The sequence below is a fragment of the Microcaecilia unicolor genome, chromosome 5 (genome assembly GCF_901765095.1).
Source record: "Microcaecilia unicolor chromosome 5, aMicUni1.1, whole genome shotgun sequence".
NCBI classification, from domain to species: Eukaryota; Metazoa; Chordata; class Amphibia; order Gymnophiona; family Siphonopidae; genus Microcaecilia; species Microcaecilia unicolor.
In genome coordinates, this window is record NC_044035.1 from 40517198 (window position 1) to 40541139 (window position 23942).

General features: G+C 41.6%; 1 protein-coding gene across 1 annotated transcript in view; it reads left to right on the forward strand.

The window, feature by feature from the left end:
* The window catches only part of LOC115469991 (steroid 17-alpha-hydroxylase/17,20 lyase), an 85079-nt gene that overhangs the window by 31935 nt on the left and 29202 nt on the right, over nt 1-23942 (forward strand). Inside the window, exons 4-5 of the mRNA XM_030202822.1 lie at nt 732-818; nt 9334-9540. Of these exons, the coding sequence (XP_030058682.1) occupies nt 732-818; nt 9334-9540 (294 nt within the window). The remainder of the gene's footprint in view (nt 1-731; nt 819-9333; nt 9541-23942) is intronic.

A 23942-nucleotide genomic window follows, 5' to 3' on the forward strand; every position in this document is an offset into this window, starting at 1 on the left:
TAATCTTAAAAGCCACATTTAGGTTCCTCCAAAAAAAAAATAGCCCACCTCCCAGAATTCACAGTAACTGGCATTGCTGTCCTCCACCCGCCACACCCTTTGGGTGCTGCTGGGTTGGTGAAGGGCCTTGAGCATGCTGGCTAAGCACCATAACCATGAGGAGAGGTATGAAGAGAGATCCAGTCATTTAGGGGGGGGGGGGGGGTGGAGAAGAGCAGTGCTGGTTACTGTGGAGGAGTAGGAAAATGGTGACTTCATTAACAGCCTGCCCTAGACTTCAAAAAACCCATTGTTTCTAATAATAGTCCGGGTGATTGTTAGCAGTGGCGTTCCTAGGGGGGCTGACACCCGGGGCGGATCGCTGATGCACCCCGCCCCCCCGGGTGCAGCGCCCGCCCCCGGCGAAAGAATCCCCCCCCCCCGGGTGCACGCCGCTGGGGGGGGTGCCGCGCGCCTGCCGGCTCTTCGTTTTCATGCTCCCTCTGCCCCGGAACAGGAAGTTACCTGTCCGGGGCAAAGGGAGCATGAAAACGAAGAGCTGACAGGCGCGTGGCACCCCCCCAGCGGCGTGCACCCGGGGCGGACCGCCCCCACCCCCTTGGTACGCCACTGATTGTTAGAGAATACGGTAATGAAAAAAAAAATCCTTTCCAAAAACCAACTTTTGAAAATTGTTTTTGAAACTGTGAAAACCTAGTTTTACAAATAGGTCAACTGTGTATTTTTTCCAGATTTTTCCCAACAAGGATCTTGATGTGCTGAAGAAGAGTGTAAAAATGAGGGACACGCTCCTTCTGAAGAAACTGGAAGAGCACAAAGTATGTGTTTTGATTAAGGAGATTACTCAAAAATGAAGGATATGGAAGCAGGTGGTACTCTGTTTGCTCTTCTTTCTCCAGGGCCGCCAAGAGCCGGAGCCGGGCCCGGGACAAGGCCGCCCCCGGGCCCCCACCCCCACCCGAGGTCGCCGCCCTCCCAAGATCGCCAGGCCCCACCCACCCGAGGTCACCGCCCACCTGAGATTGCCAGGCCCCCCCGCCGCCCACCCACCCGAGGTCGCCAGGCCCCCCTCTACCCGCTATTGGGCCGGGCCCTCGGAACTAACCTTAAGCCTCCTTTCACCGCAGCAAGCAGCGGCAGGGCAGACCTCTCCTCCTTCCTTCCGTGCCCCGCCCTCGCGGACGTTACGTCAGGTGAGGGCGGGACATGGAAGGAAGGAGTGGCCTGACTTGCTGCTGCTGCTTGCTGCGAAGTGAAAGGAGGCTTAAGGTTAGTTCAGGGAGTGACGGAGGGCGGGCCAGGCGGCGACAGAAGGCGGGCCAAGCGGCGGCGACAGAGGGCCCCCCCTGGAGGCCTGGGCCCCGGGACTTTTGTCCCCCCTGTCCCCCCCTCTCGACGGCCCTGTCTTTCTCTAAACAACTTGCATAACCACTAGCTTCTTTGCTTTCTTACAGTCAGCGGCTAGCTCAAAATCTTGTAAATTAGCTGCATAATTGTTGTTTGTTTGATGTATTGCAACAATTTATTTTAAAAAAAAGAGAGATTACTAATGCTGCTAATAGTAATATCAAGTACTGTGATTTCCAAGCCCAGTTTTTACTACTTTGACCAGGAGAGGAAACATTGTTCTACTCAGTGTGTTTTTTTTATAGTGAAAAAGGTACTGGTACTCAAATGCTAGGCCACCCTTCAGGGGGTGGGGTGATCACTGAGAGACTCACCCCACAATAGCCAGGCCCCCCCCCCGCAATTAGTCACAAAATCTATGACAAGGCAGAATTGGTGTGTGGAGCCTGAGCTCTTTCATTAAAACTTGGGGTCCATGGGTCAATTTTAGCAGACAATGGAAAAGGTGCCGGTACTCAGTACCTCCAAGTACCCCCTCAAAAAAAGCCCTGCTTCTACTATTACTGATCCTTTTGCCAAGTCAGAGGAGGAATACTGCTGGTACATTTTTAATGAGTGTATCTATTACTCATTCGCTTAAGAGAAAGAGCCATTTTTGGTTTTCCCTAAGATTGGCATTCATCTAGTAGCGTAGTAGTAGTAGTAGTAGTAGTAGTATTGGACTCCTGAGGCAGGCTTTATCACTGAAACATGGTCCATGTTGAATCCCTACTATGGTTATGCATTTTCCTCATGTAGTTTTATGTACATTTGTTTATTAAAGTTTTTAAGAGACTTTTTTGGTTACACCCTGGTCTTCGGTCATCTCTATTGTCTGTTTTCTGCTGCTACCATTACTATTATTTCTAATGGTGCTACTAGATGTATTCAGCACTGAACACAAACACGTAAGAGATAGTCACTACTCAACAGAGCTTACAATCTATTCAAGACAAACAGGACAAATAAGGGATTGGAGAGCTACATTTATTTATTTATGGGAATGATTAAACATGGATATTGGACCTGTGAGTAAGGGGTTGAGTCAGAAGTAGCCTCAAAAGGTGGGTTTTGAGCCTGGATTTGAATAGGGCCCATAGATGGAGCATGATATACTAACTTAGGAAGTCTACTCCAGGTGTATGGCACAGCAAGATGGAAGGAACGGAATCAGAGGTTGGTACTGGAGGATATGGGAACAGAATTGAGATAGAGGAAGGGTGTAGGGAGAGATAAGAGGAGAGGAACTGCAGATTGAATGTGCGCTGTTCTAAGCAAAGTATAATGTAGCTTCAACAGTCAGCTATACCATCTCCAAGTAGAAGATTTACCAGTGGACTCTCAATTCTTAATCAGATCTTCTTTATTGTAGTAATCATAGCAAACAAAGAAAATCTGTTCAGAACTCTGCGGCACGTCTCATATTCCACCAAAACCGATTTACTCATATCACCCCTCTCCTCAGGTCACTTCACTGGCTTCCAATCAGATACCGCATTCAATTCAAGTTTCTCCTTCTTACCTACAAATGCATTCAGTCTGCTGCCCCTCACTACCTCTCCTCCCTCATCCCCCCCTATGTTCCTGCCCGTAACCTCCGTTCACAGGACAAATCCCTCCTCTCTGTACCCTTCTCCAACACCGCCAACTCCAGGCTCCGCTCATTCTGCCTCGCCTCACCCTATGCTTGGAACAACCTTCCTGAGCCCTTACGCCAAGCCCCCTCCCTGCCCATCTTCAAGACTTTGCTTAAAACCCACCTCTTCAATGCTGCATTCGGCACCTAACTCTTACCGTTCACTAAATCCAGACTGCCCCAATTTGACCGCCCCTATCGGACTGTCCGTTCACTTGTCTCTTAGATTGTAAGCTCCTTGAGCAGGGACCGTCCCTCTATGTTAAATTGTACAGTGCTGCGTAACCCTAGTAGCGCTTTAGAAATGTTAAGTAGTAGTAGTAGTAGTAAAATCAACTTATAGTTCAGTTGCTTGGAAGAGAATTGTTGCCTTCTGCAAACAGAGTCTGTATCTGGCCACCCCTCAGACAAGGAGCTGGCCAGAACCTCAGCCCAGCTGAGAGGAAAAGCTGTTACACTCAAAGGGGAATAAGGGGAAGTAACTTGAGGATAATAAAAGGGGAATGACTTGGGGAGATGGTGAAACATCTTGATGGAATCACAGTAAATTAAGGCGGGATCAGACCCTAGAACAGCTGCTGATCATAAAAGCATGCTAGCAAGGAAACTGCTAACTTTAGGGGGGGGGAGCCCCAGTACACAGTGCTATTACTTTACTTTATTTCTTATTAGTCGCCAATATTCCCACAAAGAGTTCAGTGCAACTTACATCAAGAAATGAAGTACATTTTTATCAGTTACAGTAGAAGGGGTAGAGGTTGAAGATTGTCTGATGAGCTAAATATTGGCTAACATTATAGTTATTGAGAGGGTCTTTTACTAAGGCGCGCTCATGTTTTTAGCACATGCTAAAATTGTGGGTGCGCTAAACATTAGAGATGCCTTTAAACAGATAGGCTTTCGGAAGTTTGTGGAATACTGTGAATTGAGTCACAGACCTGAGCTGAATTTGCAAATTGCTCCAGTGTCTTAAATATGGTTGTGTTAATGAGTGTAATGATTTGAACCTGATACCTTTGGGGAAGGGAAACGACAGTTCCAAGAAATTACCGGCTTGTCTCCTGATCCTTTGTTTGGGTAGATCACCCTACAGAACATAAGCATTGCCATATTGGGACAGACCAAAGGTCAATGAAGTCCAGTATCCCGTTTCCAACAATGGCCAATTCAGGCCACAAGTTCCTGGCAAGATCCTAAAACACTACATTTTAAGTTGCTTATCCTAGAAATAAGCAGTTGAGTTTCCCACGGTTAGGTAAATTATCGTATAGAGTTTGAAGATCCCTCTGGTCTCCACCGGGAGCCATTGTAATGCGATACATAGTGGGGTTAACTCTTTCGCATTTATTCTTTGAGAATATTAATTTTGCAGCTACATTTTGTACTGTTTGCAGTCTTTCTTACTAGCGTGGAGCAGCCTACTTTGCAATAATCAAGGCATTAAAATGAGGGATTGTACTAGTAGTCTGAAGTTGTTGATGACAGATTGCTTTAACTTTCTCAGGACATTAAACACCTTTTTGACAACCTTTTGACAGTGGTTTTCCAGTGTTGTGTCTGTCCACCATAATTCCTGATTTACTGGGACAGGAATTGAGTGTTGGAAAAGCTGTGTGTGTGATTAGTTAATGTAATGAGCCTTGCAATGATTTTCAGGCTCAAGGCTGATTGAGTGAGAGTTGAAGCTAGTAGTAAAAATTTATATTCCTAGGGAATTTGATGACACTGTTAGAGGATTAGTTTAAGTATATATAAATTTTTGCTGTGGTTTTATGTGTATGTTGATGACATGTCCATAAGAGGACAGTCAACTGGACATAGTGATCTATAAAGAAATGAACTCGCAGTGTGGTAAGGATTATTATTATTTATTACATTTGTACCCCACATTATCCCACCTATTTGCAGGCTCAGTGTGGCTTACATAGTGTAGTTATGACATAGTCATGACAGGATCTTGTATACAATTAGTATAGGCAGAAAATATATGAGGAATTAGAGATGTAGTTGTTAGATAGGGTGGTGTAGGAGTCATTGGAGCCGACTCTGTGGGTGCTGTGGGTGCTTGAGCACCCCCAATATTAGAAGATTCCTTGTATGTGTCCAGGGAGGGGTCATTTCCAATGGGCTTAGCACCCCCAATAATTTTGAAAAGTTGGCTCCTATGGTAGGAGTTGCATTTTGATACTTGAATGAGTTGGGTGGTGATGTGTGTCGTTAAGGGTTCATTTTGTAGGCTTTGTTGAAGAGATGTGTCTTCAAGGATTTGCGAAAGTTAGATAGATTATCTATGGTTTTCAGGGCTGTGGGTAGTGCGTTCCATAGCTGTTTACTTCTGTATGAGAAGGTAGTGGCGTATGCTTGCTTATATTTGAGTCCTTTACAGCTGGGGAAGTTCAAATTGAGGAATTTGTGGGCTGATCTTTTGGCGTTTCTGGGCGGTAGGTCCACTAGGTTTAACATGTAAAGTGGGGCATCCGCGTGAATGATTTTGTATACGGTCGTGCAGATCTTAAACTCAATACGTTCCTTGAGAGGGAGCCAGTGAAGTTTTTCTCTTAAGGGTTTCACACTTTCGTATTTGGGTTTTCCAAATATGAGTCTGGCTGCGGTATTCTGGGCTGTCTGGAGTTTTTTTATAGTCTGTTCTTTGCAGCCAGCGTACAGAGTGTTACAGTAGTCCAGATGACTTATTACCATTGACTGTACCAAGGTACAGAAAATGTTTCTCGGGAAGAAAGGTTTAACTCTTTTGAGTTTCCACATTGAGCAGAACATCTTTTTCGTCATGTTCTTCACGTGGGTATCGAGTGTGAGGTTACGATCAATGGTGACTCCAAGAATCTTCAAATTTTCTGAAATGGGGAGAGTGCAGTATGATGTGGTTATGGTGGAGTAATTGTTTGTGTTGTATTGGGAAGTGAGTACTAGGCATTGAGTTTTTTCTGCATTGAGTTTTAGCTAGAATGAATCTGCCCAGAAGTGCATGATTCGGAGGCTTTGGTTGACCTCGTTGGTGATTTCACTTAGATCATGTTTGAACAGGATGTAGCTCGTGACATCGTCTGCATATATGTATGGGTTAAAGTTTTGGTTAGCTAAGAGATTAGCTAGTGGTGTCATCATTAGGTTGAAAAGGGTTGGTGAGAGGGGGGATCCTTGAGGAACTCCACATTCCGGTATCCATGGAGGTGATCTTTCAGCGTTCGTTGTTACTTGGTAAGATCTGGTGGTGAGGAATCCCTTGAACCATTTGAGAACTGGGCCTCCGACTCCGAAATATTGTAGTATATGAAGTAATATTTCATGATCAACCATGTCGAAGGCACTAGACATGTCAAATTATAGTAGGAGTATGTTCTTGCCAGTTGCAATTGTTTTTTTGAATGAGTTCATTGCAGACACTAGTACCGTTTCGGTACTATGATTTGATCAGAATCCTGACTGGGACTCTTGTAGAATTGAGTGTTTAATTAGGTATTCATTAAGTTGTTTCGTCACTATGCCCTCCATCAGTTTGGTTATGAGCGGAATGGATGCAACTGGGCGATAATTAGTTAGATCCATTGTGTTTTTCTTAGCATCTTTTGGCAGCGGAGTGAGTAAGATGTTTCCTTTAACCGTGGGGAATAGACCATTTTGGAGTCTGTGGTTTACCTGGTTCGTGAGGTCTATTTTGAATTGTTTGGGGGCAGCTCTTATTAGGCTAGTAGGGCAAGTATCTAATTTGCATTGAGACTTGGCGTATTTTCTAAGCCACTGTGAAAGTTCATCTGCTGAGATCTTGTTGAAGTTGGTCCATGATCGGTCTTGCTGGGTGTTCCCCAGGTTTTGGATCTAGGCATTCAAGGATGGTTGTGTATTCGATGGTTTTGGTGGGTATCATGCGTCGGAGCTTTATAATTTTTTCATTGAAATATTTCGCTAGGTTGGTTGCAGATGGGGTGTCTGTGTTATTAGAGGTGACCGGTGTAGTGTTTAGGAGTTTGTTAACGAGTGAGAAGAGTTTGTGTGTATCCTTGTAGTTTGAAACTGTGAAGAATATTAACTTGTGCTCACCAGCTGAGAGTATAGTTGAATGGAATGGAGAATTGTCAGGCTCGGTTGGTACAGTAAAATAATTTGCTAGTTGCGAGGCTTAAGATTTATGTAAGATTGGAACAGAGAAAGTTCTACTAATGAAAACAGGAGGATAAGCTTAGGATAGCTGGTCAGGGAACTAATAGATCAATCAAGGGTTATTCCCAAATCCTTGTTCTGGACCCCTCAGTTAGGGAAGTAGGTCTCTCTTATTGATTTGTGTAAAGTCAGGACAGTAGGTACTCAAGTACTCTGGGACATAAAAAAAAGCGCTGGTACCCAATGTACAGAAAGAAGGAGAGAGAAGATTTACAAGAAAGCTGGAAGAAGTAAAGTTAAGTGACTTCTACATAAAGACTGAGACACAGAGTTAATACAGAAATATTGTGGAATAGAACAGGGAAATAGAGGTGCAGAGATATAGGAAATTTAGATCTTGTACTTACCTGATCCGGGGAGCTCCCGTAGAATATGAAAGACAAACACAAAGAATCAAATTCTGGGATTGAGTTTGCACTAAGAAAATATCTCCAATAATATATCCTTCGATAGCGAAAAGGTACTTATCTGATACTCTGTAGATGTTTGCTGTGATTGAGAATATCCTTGAAAAAAAATGAAATATTCTTTGTGAGTTGTTCTTTTACCTAAGAGGGAATGCACAAATAGTAACATAGTAACATAGTAGATGACGGCAGAAAAAGACCTGCACGGTCCATCCAGTCTGCCCAACAAGATAAACTCATATGTGCTAGTTTTTGAGTATACCTTACCTTGATTTGTACCTGTCTTTTTCAGGGCACAGACCGTATAAGTCTGCCCAGCACTATCCCCGCCTCCCACCACCGGCTCTGCCACCCAATCTCGGCTAAGCTTCTGAGGATCCATTCCCTCGGAACAGGATTCCTTTATGTTTATCCCACGCATGTTTGAATTCCGTTACCGTTTTCATCTCCACCACCTCCCGCGGGAGGGCATTCCAAGTATCCACCACCCTCTCCGTGAAAAAATACTTCCTGACATTTTTTTTGAGTCTACCCCCCTTCAATCTCATTTCATGTCCTCTAGTTCTACCACCTTCCCATCTCCGGAAAAGATTTGTTTGCGGATTAATACCTTTCAAGTATTTGAACGTCTGTATCATATCACCCCTGTTCCTCCTTTCCTCCAGGGTATACATGTTCAGGTCAGCAAGTCTCTCCTCATACATCTTGGGACGCAAATCCCATACCATCCTCGTAGCTTTTCTTTGCACCGCTTCAATTCTTTTTACATCCTTAGCAAGATACGGCCCCCAAAACTGAACACAATACTCCAGGTTTTGACAATTGCTTGATTTAATAACTGCTTTAACTTTACATCTTAAAGCATCTTTTAAAATAAACTTATTTTTATTGTTAAACTCCCTGGTTGGCATAGAGTTTATTTGAAGAAACACTGACATATTTTTTACCTCATTGCAACACCTTGTTCAGTCATCAGGGAGCTTACACTAAAAAAAAAAAATGTAAATAACAAAGTAATTGGAATATTTCAGAATTTTGTTGGCTCTGCTTGCTGTGGGTCCTGCTGTTGTTCCCTATGTTTTGTAAAATGCAGCCTGGTAGCTAGGGATGTAATTATATCCTATCCTGCTTGTCCTTGGAGAAAACAAAGTTACTTACCTGTAAGCAGGCGTTACGTGAGAACAGCAGGATAAATATTCTTACATACCCGCTCTTCTTCACTTGGAGTTGAATTCTATTTATTAGAGACTGGCTAGGTGCCGTGTGACTATGGCAGGTGGAAAAGCACATACATGCCTAGTGCAACACCCTCCAAAGTTGTAGCTTACAACCTGGTGCGCGTTCTCACATGGGGTCCATCAGATGCAAGAACACTTATGCTGTTGTTCTCAGAAAACTCCTTTACAGGTAAGTAACTATTTTCTCAGTAGAGGCCTGAGAAAGGATTGAGGGACATGGTCCATGATGGTTGCTGTAATTTGTGTGGGAGGATGGGTGCCATTGTGTTCTGTTTTGCCTGGTTGTTGTAATTGATGGGATTTTATTATTGCCTGCTTTAATTTTCTATTAAATGTATCATTTTATATTTCTTTGCATTATTTCATGTATTTTTTTTTTGTTTAGTAAACTGACCTATGTGAATTTTTTTTTTTTTAATTTTGGAGGGCGGGGTAGAAATGTTATAAAAGAACAATATAACCCCAGATGGTTTGTTTTTCCATCTAGGAAGCATACAGAAATGATAAAGTGAATGATCTGATGGATGCACTTTTAAATGCAAAGCTTAATATGGAAACGAAACAGCAGTTCCAAGAGGTGGGGTTGACTGATGATTACCTCCTCATGACTGTGGGTGACATATTTGGAGCAGGGGTCGAAACAACCACCACAGTACTGAAGTGGGCTATTGCTTACCTCTTGTACCATCCAGAGGCAAGTGAACCTGCTGGTTTTGTTGCTTTATTTCTGTTGCAGTGCTGATGAAATATACATTCAGTGATGCTCTGCTCAGGCATGCTACAGCAAACACGAATCGCATACGTTGCCTTTGAACGTTACTTTGTTCTTCCTGTTTAACTGGTATGCACGTAAATACGACTTACAGCTGCTATGCGTGGCCTACCCCGTCTAAAACTGATATTGGGAACAGCTACTGTGAATTATTGCACAAACATGTTGCACTGACATTTGATAAAGAAATCCGTCCAAGGACAGAGAACTCAGAACGCCCCACGGAAAAACAACAATATAACACAAAAAGTGGGAGGGTGACCAAGGATACCAAAGACTGGAAGACGTATATTGGTAAAAGGAGTTTATTGAAGTGCGAAGACTTGACACAACGTTGTGTTTCGGCCGTTAGGCCTGCATCAGGAGTCTAAAAATGTATATTTATAATAAAAGTTAAAAACAAATCAAATACAAAAACATGTAGAACATGTAGAATACATAAAATATATGCAAAACTACATACAACAGATAAAATTGTATTTCCTAATAATGGGTACAATAAAAATGACAAATATTATGTTATAACACAAAATGTTAAATATATTTTATGTCTCACTAATATATACATTTATACACATTTTATTTTGTTCTATACATGTATATACATTCGTGTAATTCATTTATATCAATTTATAGTTGATATGTTTCTAAATACTTATTACACATTTACTTTCTTTATTTTATATACAACGTTGTGTCGAGTCTTCGCACTTCAATAAACTCCTTTTACCAATATACATCTTCCAGTCTTTGGTATCCTTGGTCACCCTCCCACTTTTTGTGTTATATAGCACTGACATTTGATAACATCATAACATCACTACAATTAAACAATAAACTAGTGTTATTAACTGTTGGGTCAATATTCAAAGGCACTTATCCGAAGAGCGCAGCTGCTATCCGGGTAAGTGCTTCTAACAGGCACTGTCCAGATAACGCCGCTGTATATCCTTACGGAGTGCCTCAGCACTATGACAGTAAATTTATATCAAGACACCTACTAAAAGTGCTGTTTAAGGTACCTATCTTAAGTCTATTGGCTACATATTATAAAATGCTAGCTTAACTGGCTGAAAATGTGCCTCAATTTAAGGTGCAATAACTTACATCAGCCTTAGGGCTGGTGTAAATGCCATGTTCAGATGGTAACAAGACAAGAACCCACATAAATTATATGTTATAATTTACGTATGTACATGCAAATCCACCTATACTCTGCCCACATACACACCCACATAAAAGTCTGCACCACGCAAACAAGGCGTGTACTTGTACACTAATCAGTACTTTAATGTGCATAAATGATTCAGTACCACCATTTACATATTATCGTTGCCTAAAAGTAGATGATTCTTTACAAAATTACCCCTTATCCCCCAGATTCTTTATAGCGCGCCTAGCATTCCCTGCCGAAATCCAAGCATATTCTGTAACAATGCATGTAACTTAATTGGCTTAACAAGCCAATCAGCATTGTTAACCGCACTTAAGCAACAATGAGCACTAATTGGCAATTAGAATTTACACGTACAACTCCCTATGCATATTCTATAACACACTGGGCCTAAATTTTAATGCACGCAGGCAACAAGGGGTGTGGTTATGAGTGGGTAAATGGGCTTTTCATGGGCATTCCAAAATTTATGCACGTAGTTGTAGAATACTAGTAAGAAAAGGCCCGTTTCTGTAAGAAATGAAACGGGCACTAGCAAGGTTTTCCTTTGAGTGTGTATGTTTGACAGAGTGTGTTTGACAGTGACTGTGTGTGTGAGAGAGAGAGTGAATGTGCGAGTGTGTGTGTGTGTGTGACAGAGTGTATATTTGTGTGTGAGTGAGAGACAGATAGACTGTGACAGAGTGTGTGTATGTGTTGGAGAAAGACAGAATGTCGATTGTGTGTGTCACACACAGAGAAACATAGCCTCGGATATTTGATCTTGAAGTTTAACACAATACAATCTTGTAGTCCAGAAACTCTTAAACCAGGACATAACATTACATCTGACACCAAAATTTACCAAGAATTTCCAGTTAAACCTTATAATCAGCCAAATCAAAAGCACTTGATAAATCCAATTGCATAATGACAGCTCTCTGACCGATACTTAAGAAACCTGAAGTAATCCAACAATGAGATCAATAAGGTTTCTGTGCTATGGTCAGCACGGAATCCTGATTGTGATGAATGTAACAAATTAAATTGATCTAAGTGGGCCACTAATTGTCATGTTACTACTGCCTCCATTACTTTAAAGTAAGGGATATTTTATTTATTTATTTATTTATTTATTGCATTTGTATCCCACATTTTCCCACCTATTTGCGGGCTCAGTGTGGCTTACAATACATTGTGAATGATGGAAATACAATTTGTTGCATTACAATTATGGGTTTCATTGTGAAGAGTTATGGGAAGACAAAGTCAAAGTCAGAATATCATTTGGGGAATAGAACAATGGAATGTAACAATGGGGGATTGATAGGGCGATTAAACAATAGTAAGAGAACATTAGGGTATAACAATTTTATCTGTGGGTAGAGTTTTGAGTGTGGTGAAAATACAGGGGAAGAGAACTCAGGGGAGAGTGTATTGATGCATTTCTATTGGTGTGTATGGGCTTCATGTGTTTTGATCCTTGCAATAAATTTTCTCAAAGAGATGATTCTTCAATAGTTTGCGGAAGTCGGTTAGTTCGTAGATCGTTTTCAGGTTGCGTGATAGTGTATTCCAGAATTGCGTGCTCATATAAGAGAAGGTTGATGCATGTAGTACTTTGTATTTTATGCCTTTGCACTTAGGGAAGTGGAGATTGAGGAAAGTTCGGGATGATCTTTTAGTGTTTCTGGGTGGCAGGTCTATTAAATCAGACATGTATGCAGGAGCTTCACCGTGAATGATTTTGTGGACTAAGGTGCATACTTTAAAAGTGATACGTTCCTTGAGTGGGAGCCAGTGTAGTTTCTCACGTAAGGGTTTTGCACTTTCGTATTTTGGTTTTCCGAAGATGAGTCTGGCTGCTGTATTCTGGGCTGTTTGAAGTTTCCTTAGTATTTGTTCTTTGCAGCCTGCGTATAGTGAGTTGCAGTAGTCCAGATGACTGAGTACGAGTGATTGCACTAGGCTGCGGAAGACAGATCTTGGAAAGAATGATCTTATTCTTTTCAGTTTCCACATGGAGTAGAACATCTTTTTGGTTGTGTTGTTCGCGTGAGTCTCAAGTGTTAGGTGGCGGTCAATAGTGACTCCAAGGATTTTTAAAGTTTCTGAGATTGGCAGATTAAGTTTAGGTGTGTTAATAGCGGTAAATTTATTCGTGTTGTATTGGGAGGTAAATATGAGGGATTGAGTTTTTTCTACGTTCAGTTTCAATCGGAATGCATCTGCCCAGGTGTTCATGATGTGTAGACTTTGGTTGATTTTGTTGGAGATTTCATTAATGTCTTATTTGAAAGGAATATATATCGTTACTTCATCGGCATATAGGGTTGAGGTTATAGTTTGATAGAAGTTTTGCCAAGGGGATCATCATTAGGTTGAAAATAGTTGGCGAGAGGGGGGGATCCCTGCGGTACTCCACACTCAGGTGTCCATGCAGCAGACTTAGTTGAATTTGATGTGACTTGATATGAGCGTAAGGTTAAAAACCCCTTGAACCAGTTTAGGACATTGCCTCCGATGCCAAAATATTCAAGAATGTATAATAGGATTCCGTGGTCAACCATATCAAAGGCACTTGACATGTCAAATTGTAAGAGGAGTATATTGGTGCCAGTTGCAATCATTTGTTTAAATTTGGTCATTAGGGTAATTAGTACTGTTTCTGTGCTGTGATTTGACCGGAATCCTGATTGGGCATCATGCAGTATGGAGAACTTGTTGAGATAGTTTGTGAGTTGTTTGGTTACCATCCCTTCGGTTATTTTGGTGATTAGTGGTATAGATGCTACTGGTCTGTAGTTAGTTATTTCGCTTGCATTTTTCTTTGTGTCTTTGGGTATTGGGGTGAGTAAAATTTTTCCTTTTTCCTTTGGGAAAGGTCCGTTTTGTAGCATGGAGTTCACAGGTCTATAATTAGCTGTATCTTCCTTAGTGGCTGCAGGGTTTTTTTTAAATATAGGTGTCAAGGGTCATCATGCCTCCCTTCCTCCCTCCCTTCCATCCACTGCCAGCCCCCTGCTTACGATTTTTTGAAGTCTCACTTACCCAGTCGGGGTTACGGTTGACGATGGCAGCAGCATCGGTAAACGGCGTACAGGCTCAGGCCGTCTGTCTCTCAGCTCTGGTCCCGCCCTCATTTCCAAAATGAGGGCGGAACCAGAGCTGAGAGACAGATGGGCTGAGCCTGTACGCCATTTACCGATGCTGCTGCTGCTGCCGGTGTCGCCACCGTCGTCTGCCATAACCCCGACTGGGTAACTGAGACTTCAAAAATTCGTAAGGATGGGGGCTGGCAGTGGATGAGAGGGAGGGAGGAAGGAAGGGAGGCACGACAACCCTGGAACTGTGAGCGAGGGGGGATCCTGGAACTGGGGGGGGGGGGGGATCCTGGAAGTGTGAGGGAGACTGCGAAACTCGGGGATCTGGGAGGGAGGGAGACCATGACGTGTGTGTGTGGGGGTGTTGATGTGCTTCGGGTGGGGGGAGGGTTTTTTTTTTATGTGCTCTGCTTGTAGCTTTTTGATGCGCCACTCCCTGCCACTTGCTCCGAAGTGGCAGGGAGCGGCACATTGACAGCTGATTTCCAGGCAGGGGGAGGAGTAGGGAAACACGCGGATCCCTACTCCTCCCCTTGCCTTGGAATCAGCTGTGAGTGATGTCATCCTGGCTATGGAGCCTAGCTCAGCAACTCCAGGAGCCACGGACACAGGCAGTCCCACATTAGAACGTTGGTGGTGAGAATTATTATATAGGATGGCCCAGTGTGCATGAATCTCCCGCCGGTATTTATGCCACGTTTTCATTTGTGTAAATGGAGGCACGTAGTTTTAATTATTTATTTGAATTTTGCTCACACCTTTTTCAGTAGTAGCTCAAGGTGAGTTTCATTCAGGTACTCGGGATATTTCCCTGTCCCTGGAGAACTCATAATCTAGGCTGGTACCTGAGGCAACAGAGGGTTAAGTGACTTGCCCAAGATCACAAGAAGCAGCAGTGGAAATTGAACTGGGCACCTCTGTCAAGACTGTCAAGACTGGTGCTCTAACCACTAGGCCACTCCTCCAGTCCACTACAGTTTTAGGCATTGTAATATCAACTAAGCATATACTAGATACTGCGTCTAAACCTAGGCACCGATTATAGAATACGCTTAGTTGGCAATGTTTGCGCGTGGATTTTTTTTTTAGGTGCCATATATAGTTATCTCCCCCTATGCAGAGTACAGGCAAAGCCAGGGCAGGGCGTTCCTGGAACTTATCTGAATAGTGACTGTGACTTTATTGAAGTGCGAAGACTTGACACAACGTTGTGTTTCGGCCGTTAGGCCTGCATCAGGAGTCTAAAAATGTATATTTATAATAAAAGTTAAAAACAAATCAAATACAAAAACATGTAGAACATGTAGAATACATAAAATATATGCAAAACTACATACAACAGATAAAATTGTATTTCCTAATAATGGGTACAATAAAAATGACAAATATTATGTTATAACACAAAATGTTAAATATATTTTATGTCTCACTAATATATACATTTATACACATTTTATTTTGTTCTATACATGTATATACATTCGTGTAATTCATTTATATCAATTTATAGTTGATATGTTTCTAAATACTTATTACACATTTACTTTCTTTATTTTATATACAACGTTGTGTCGAGTCTTCGCACTTCAATAAACTCCTTTTACCAATATACATCTTCCAGTCTTTGGTATCCTTGGTCACCCTCCCACTTTTTGTGTTATATAGCACTGACATTTGATAACATCATAACATCACTACAATTAAACAATAAACTAGTGTTATTAACTGTTGGGTCAATATTCAAAGGCACTTATCCGAAGAGCGCAGCTGCTATCCGGGTAAGTGCTTCTAACAGGCACTGTCCAGATAACGCCGCTGTATATCCTTACGGAGTGCCTCAGCACTATGACAGTAAATTTATATCAAGACACCTACTAAAAGTGCTGTTTAAGGTACCTATCTTAAGTCTATTGGCTACATATTATAAAATGCTAGCTTAACTGGCTGAAAATGTGCCTCAATTTAAGGTGCAATAACTTACATCAGCCTTAGGGCTGGTGTAAATGCCATGTTCAGATGGTAACAAGACAAGAACCCACATAAATTATATGTTATAATTTACGTATGTACATGCAAATCCACCTATACTCTGCCCACATACACACCCACATAAAAGTCTGCACCACGCAAACAAGGCGTGTACTTGTACACTAATCAGTACTTTAATGTGCATAAATGATTCAGTACCACCATTTACATATTATCGTTGCCTAAAAGTAGATGATTCTTTACAAAATTACCCCTTATCCCCCAGATTCTTTATAGCGCGCCTAGCATTCCCTGCCGAAATCCAAGCATATTCTGTAACAATGCATGTAACTTAATTGGCTTAACAAGCCAATCAGCATTGTTAACAGCACTTAAGCAACAATGAGCACTAATTGGCAATTAGAATTTACACGTACAACTCCCTATGCATATTCTATAACACACTGGGCCTAAATTTTAATGCACGCAGGCAACAAGGGGTGTGGTTATGAGTGGGTAAATGGGCTTTTCATGGGCATTCCAAAATTTATGCACGTAGTTATAGAATACTAGTAAGAAAAGGCCCATTTCTGTAAGAAATGAAACGGGCACTAGCAAGGTTTTCCTTTGAGTGTGTATGTTTGACAGAGTGTGTTTGACAGTGACTGTGTGTGTGAGAGAGAGAGTGAATGTGCGAGTGTGTGTGTGTGTGTGACAGAGTGTATATGTGTGTGTGAGTGAGAGACAGATAGACTGTGACAGAGTGTGTGTATGTGTTGGAGAAAGACAGAATGTCGATTGTGTGTGTCACACACAGAGAAACATAGCCTCGGATATTTGATCTTGAAGTTTAACACAATACAATCTTGTAGTCCAGAAACTCTTAAACCAGGACATAACATTACATCTGACACCAAAATTTACCAAGAATTTCCAGTTAAACCTTATAATCAGCCAAATCAAAAGCACTTGATAAATCCAATTGCATAATGACAGCTCTCTGACCGATACTTAAGAAACCTGAAGTAATCCAACAATGAGATCAATAAGGTTTCTGTGCTATGGTCAGCACGGAATCCTGATTGTGATGAATGTAACAAATTAAATTGATCTAAGTGGGCCACTAATTGTCATGTTACTACTGCCTCCATTACTTTAAAGTAAGGGATATTTTATTTATTTATTTATTTATTGCATTTGTATCCCACATTTTCCCACCTATTTGCGGGCTCAGTGTGGCTTACAATACATTGTGAATGATGGAAATACAATTTGTTGCATTACAATTATGGGTTTCATTGTGAAGAGTTATGGGAAGACAAAGTCAAAGTCAGAATATCATTTGGGGAATAGAACAATGGAATGTAACAATGGGGGATTGATAGGGCGATTAAACAATAGTAAGAGAACATTAGGGTATAACAATTTTATCTGTGGGTAGAGTTTTGAGTGTGGTGAAAATACAGGGGAAGAGAACTCAGGGGAGAGTGTATTGATGCATTTCTATTGGTGTGTATGGGCTTCATGTGTTTTGATCCTTGCAATAAATTTTCTCAAGAGATGATTCTTCAATAGTTTGCGGAAGTCGGTTAGTTCGTAGATCGTTTTCAGGTTGCGTGATAGTGTATTCCAGAATTGCGTGCTCATATAAGAGAAGGTTGATGCATGTAGTACTTTGTATTTTATGCCTTTGCACTTAGGGAAGTGGAGATTGAGGAAAGTTCGGGATGATCTTTTAGTGTTTCTGGGTGGCAGGTCTATTAAATCAGACATGTATGCAGGAGCTTCACCGTGAATGATTTTGTGGACTAAGGTGCATACTTTAAAAGTGATACGTTCCTTGAGTGGGAGCCAGTGTAGTTTCTCACGTAAGGGTTTTGCACTTTCGTATTTTGGTTTTCCGAAGATGAGTCTGGCTGCTGTATTCTGGGCTGTTTGAAGTTTCCTTAGTATTTGTTCTTTGCAGCCTGCGTATAGTGAGTTGCAGTAGTCCAGATGACTGAGTACGAGTGATTGCACTAGGCTGCGGAAGACAGATCTTGGAAAGAATGATCTTATTCTTTTCAGTTTCCACATGGAGTAGAACATCTTTTTGGTTGTGTTGTTCGCGTGAGTCTCAAGTGTTAGGTGGCGGTCAATAGTGACTCCAAGGATTTTTAAAGTTTCTGAGATTGGCAGATTAAGTTTAGGTGTGTTAATAGCGGTAAATTTATTCGTGTTGTATTGGGAGGTAAATATGAGGGATTGAGTTTTTTCTACGTTCAGTTTCAATCGGAATGCATCTGCCCAGGTGTTCATGATGTGTAGACTTTGGTTGATTTTGTTGGAGATTTCATTAATGTCTTATTTGAAAGGAATATATATCGTTACTTCATCGGCATATAGGGTTGAGGTTATAGTTTGATAGAAGTTTTGCCAAGGGGATCATCATTAGGTTGAAAATAGTTGGCGAGAGGGGGGGATCCCTGCGGTACTCCACACTCAGGTGTCCATGCAGCAGACTTAGTTGAATTTGATGTGACTTGATATGAGCGTAAGGTTAAAAACCCCTTGAACCAGTTTAGGACATTGCCTCCGATGCCAAAATATTCAAGAATGTATAATAGGATTCCGTGGTCAACCATATCAAAGGCACTTGACATGTCAAATTGTAAGAGGAGTATATTGGTGCCAGTTGCAATCATTTGTTTAAATTTGGTCATTAGGGTAATTAGTACTGTTTCTGTGCTGTGATTTGACCGGAATCCTGATTGGGCATCATGCAGTATGGAGAACTTGTTGAGATAGTTTGTGAGTTGTTTGGTTACCATCCCTTCGGTTATTTTGGTGATTAGTGGTATAGATGCTACTGGTCTGTAGTTAGTTATTTCGCTTGCATTTTTCTTTGTGTCTTTGGGTATTGGGGTGAGTAAAATTTTTCCTTTTTCCTTTGGGAAAGGTCCGTTTTGTAGCATGGAGTTCACAGGTCTATAATTAGCTGTATCTTCCTTAGTGGCTGCAGGGTTTTTTTTAAATATAGGTGTCAAGGGTCATCATGCCTCCCTTCCTCCCTCCCTTCCATCCACTGCCAGCCCCCTGCTTACGATTTTTTGAAGTCTCACTTACCCAGTCGGGGTTACGGTTGACGATGGCAGCAGCATCGGTAAACGGCGTACAGGCTCAGGCCGTCTGTCTCTCAGCTCTGGTCCCGCCCTCATTTCCAAAATGAGGGCGGAACCAGAGCTGAGAGACAGATGGGCTGAGCCTGTACGCCATTTACCGATGCTGCTGCTGCTGCCGGTGTCGCCACCGTCGTCTGCCATAACCCCGACTGGGTAACTGAGACTTCAAAAATTCGTAAGGATGGGGGCTGGCAGTGGATGAGAGGGAGGGAGGAAGGAAGGGAGGCACGACAACCCTGGAACTGTGAGCGAGGGGGGATCCTGGAACTGGGGGGGGGGGGGGGATCCTGGAAGTGTGAGGGAGACTGCGAAACTCGGGGATCTGGGAGGGAGGGAGACCATGACGTGTGTGTGTGGGGGTGTTGATGTGCTTCGGGTGGGGGGAGGGTTTTTTTTTTATGTGCTCTGCTTGTAGCTTTTTGATGCGCCACTCCCTGCCACTTGCTCCGAAGTGGCAGGGAGCGGCACATTGACAGCTGATTTCCAGGCAGGGGGAGGAGTAGGGAAACACGCGGATCCCTACTCCTCCCCTTGCCTTGGAATCAGCTGTGAGTGATGTCATCCTGGCTATGGAGCCTAGCTCAGCAACTCCAGGAGCCACGGACACAGGCAGTCCCACATTAGAACGTTGGTGGTGAGAATTATTATATAGGATGGCCCAGTGTGCATGAATCTCCCGCCGGTATTTATGCCACGTTTTCATTTGTGTAAATGGAGGCACGTAGTTTTAATTATTTATTTGAATTTTGCTCACACCTTTTTCAGTAGTAGCTCAAGGTGAGTTTCATTCAGGTACTCGGGATATTTCCCTGTCCCTGGAGAACTCATAATCTAGGCTGGTACCTGAGGCAACAGAGGGTTAAGTGACTTGCCCAAGATCACAAGAAGCAGCAGTGGAAATTGAACTGGGCACCTCTGTCAAGACTGTCAAGACTGGTGCTCTAACCACTAGGCCACTCCTCCAGTCCACTACAGTTTTAGGCATTGTAATATCAACTAAGCATATACTAGATACTGCGTCTAAACCTAGGCACCGATTATAGAATACGCTTAGTTGGCAATGTTTGCGCGTGGATTTTTTTTTTAGGTGCCATATATAGTTATCTCCCCCTATGCAGAGTACAGGCAAAGCCAGGGCAGGGCGTTCCTGGAACTTATCTGAATAGTGACTGTGACTTTATTGAAGTGCGAAGACTTGACACAACGTTGTGTTTCGGCCGTTAGGCCTGCATCAGGAGTCTAAAAATGTATATTTATAATAAAAGTTAAAAACAAATCAAATACAAAAACATGTAGAACATGTAGAATACATAAAATATATGCAAAACTACATACAACAGATAAAATTGTATTTCCTAATAATGGGTACAATAAAAATGACAAATATTATGTTATAACACAAAATGTTAAATATATTTTATGTCTCACTAATATATACATTTATACACATTTTATTTTGTTCTATACATGTATATACATTCGTGTAATTCATTTATATCAATTTATAGTTGATATGTTTCTAAATACTATTACACATTTACTTTCTTTATTTTATATACAACGTTGTGTCGAGTCTTCGCACTTCAATAAACTCCTTTTACCAATATACATCTTCCAGTCTTTGGTATCCTTGGTCACCCTCCCACTTTTTGTGTTATATAGCACTGACATTTGATAACATCATAACATCACTACAATTAAACAATAAACTAGTGTTATTAACTGTTGGGTCAATATTCAAAGGCACTTATCCGAAGAGCGCAGCTGCTATCCGGGTAAGTGCTTCTAACAGGCACTGTCCAGATAACGCCGCTGTATATCCTTACGGAGTGCCTCAGCACTATGACAGTAAATTTATATCAAGACACCTACTAAAAGTGCTGTTTAAGGTACCTATCTTAAGTCTATTGGCTACATATTATAAAATGCTAGCTTAACTGGCTGAAAATGTGCCTCAATTTAAGGTGCAATAACTTACATCAGCCTTAGGGCTGGTGTAAATGCCATGTTCAGATGGTAACAAGACAAGAACCCACATAAATTATATGTTATAATTTACGTATGTACATGCAAATCCACCTATACTCTGCCCACATACACACCCACATAAAAGTCTGCACCACGCAAACAAGGCGTGTACTTGTACACTAATCAGTACTTTAATGTGCATAAATGATTCAGTACCACCATTTACATATTATCGTTGCCTAAAAGTAGATGATTCTTTACAAAATTACCCCTTATCCCCCAGATTCTTTATAGCGCGCCTAGCATTCCCTGCCGAAATCCAAGCATATTCTGTAACAATGCATGTAACTTAATTGGCTTAACAAGCCAATCAGCATTGTTAACAGCACTTAAGCAACAATGAGCACTAATTGGCAATTAGAATTTACACGTACAACTCCCTATGCATATTCTATAACACACTGGGCCTAAATTTTAATGCACGCAGGCAACAAGGGGTGTGGTTATGAGTGGGTAAATGGGCTTTTCATGGGCATTCCAAAATTTATGCACGTAGTTATAGAATACTAGTAAGAAAAGGCCCATTTCTGTAAGAAATGAAACGGGCACTAGCAAGGTTTTCCTTTGAGTGTGTATGTTTGACAGAGTGTGTTTGACAGTGACTGTGTGTGTGAGAGAGAGAGTGAATGTGCGAGTGTGTGTGTGTGTGTGACAGAGTGTATATGTGTGTGTGAGTGAGAGACAGATAGACTGTGACAGAGTGTGTGTATGTGTTGGAGAAAGACAGAATGTCGATTGTGTGTGTCACACACAGAGAAACATAGCCTCGGATATTTGATCTTGAAGTTTAACACAATACAATCTTGTAGTCCAGAAACTCTTAAACCAGGACATAACATTACATCTGACACCAAAATTTACCAAGAATTTCCAGTTAAACCTTATAATCAGCCAAATCAAAAGCACTTGATAAATCCAATTGCATAATGACAGCTCTCTGACCGATACTTAAGAAACCTGAAGTAATCCAACAATGAGATCAATAAGGTTTCTGTGCTATGGTCAGCACGGAATCCTGATTGTGATGAATGTAACAAATTAAATTGATCTAAGTGGGCCACTAATTGTCATGTTACTACTGCCTCCATTACTTTAAAGTAAGGGATATTTTATTTATTTATTTATTTATTGCATTTGTATCCCACATTTTCCCACCTATTTGCGGGCTCAGTGTGGCTTACAATACATTGTGAATGATGGAAATACAATTTGTTGCATTACAATTATGGGTTTCATTGTGAAGAGTTATGGGAAGACAAAGTCAAAGTCAGAATATCATTTGGGGAATAGAACAATGGAATGTAACAATGGGGGATTGATAGGGCGATTAAACAATAGTAAGAGAACATTAGGGTATAACAATTTTATCTGTGGGTAGAGTTTTGAGTGTGGTGAAAATACAGGGGAAGAGAACTCAGGGGAGAGTGTATTGATGCATTTCTATTGGTGTGTATGGGCTTCATGTGTTTTGATCCTTGCAATAAATTTTCTCAAAGAGATGATTCTTCAATAGTTTGCGGAAGTCGGTTAGTTCGTAGATCGTTTTCAGGTTGCGTGATAGTGTATTCCAGAATTGCGTGCTCATATAAGAGAAGGTTGATGCATGTAGTACTTTGTATTTTATGCCTTTGCACTTAGGGAAGTGGAGATTGAGGAAAGTTCGGGATGATCTTTTAGTGTTTCTGGGTGGCAGGTCTATTAAATCAGACATGTATGCAGGAGCTTCACCGTGAATGATTTTGTGGACTAAGGTGCATACTTTAAAAGTGATACGTTCCTTGAGTGGGAGCCAGTGTAGTTTCTCACGTAAGGGTTTTGCACTTTCGTATTTTGGTTTTCCGAAGATGAGTCTGGCTGCTGTATTCTGGGCTGTTTGAAGTTTCCTTAGTATTTGTTCTTTGCAGCCTGCGTATAGTGAGTTGCAGTAGTCCAGATGACTGAGTACGAGTGATTGCACTAGGCTGCGGAAGACAGATCTTGGAAAGAATGATCTTATTCTTTTCAGTTTCCACATGGAGTAGAACATCTTTTTGGTTGTGTTGTTCGCGTGAGTCTCAAGTGTTAGGTGGCGGTCAATAGTGACTCCAAGGATTTTTAAAGTTTCTGAGATTGGCAGATTAAGTTTAGGTGTGTTAATAGCGGTAAATTTATTCGTGTTGTATTGGGAGGTAAATATGAGGGATTGAGTTTTTTCTACGTTCAGTTTCAATCGGAATGCATCTGCCCAGGTGTTCATGATGTGTAGACTTTGGTTGATTTTGTTGGAGATTTCATTAATGTCTTATTTGAAAGGAATATATATCGTTACTTCATCGGCATATAGGGTTGAGGTTATAGTTTGATAGAAGTTTGCCAAGGGGATCATCATTAGGTTGAAAATAGTTGGCGAGAGGGGGGGATCCCTGCGGTACTCCACACTCAGGTGTCCATGCAGCAGACTTAGTTGAATTTGATGTGACTTGATATGAGCGTAAGGTTAAAAACCCCTTGAACCAGTTTAGGACATTGCCTCCGATGCCAAAATATTCAAGAATGTATAATAGGATTCCGTGGTCAACCATATCAAAGGCACTTGACATGTCAAATTGTAAGAGGAGTATATTGGTGCCAGTTGCAATCATTTGTTTAAATTTGGTCATTAGGGTAATTAGTACTGTTTCTGTGCTGTGATTTGACCGGAATCCTGATTGGGCATCATGCAGTATGGAGAACTTGTTGAGATAGTTTGTGAGTTGTTTGGTTACCATCCCTTCGGTTATTTTGGTGATTAGTGGTATAGATGCTACTGGTCTGTAGTTAGTTATTTCGCTTGCATTTTTCTTTGTGTCTTTGGGTATTGGGGTGAGTAAAATTTTTCCTTTTTCCTTTGGGAAAGGTCCGTTTTGTAGCATGGAGTTCACAGGTCTATAA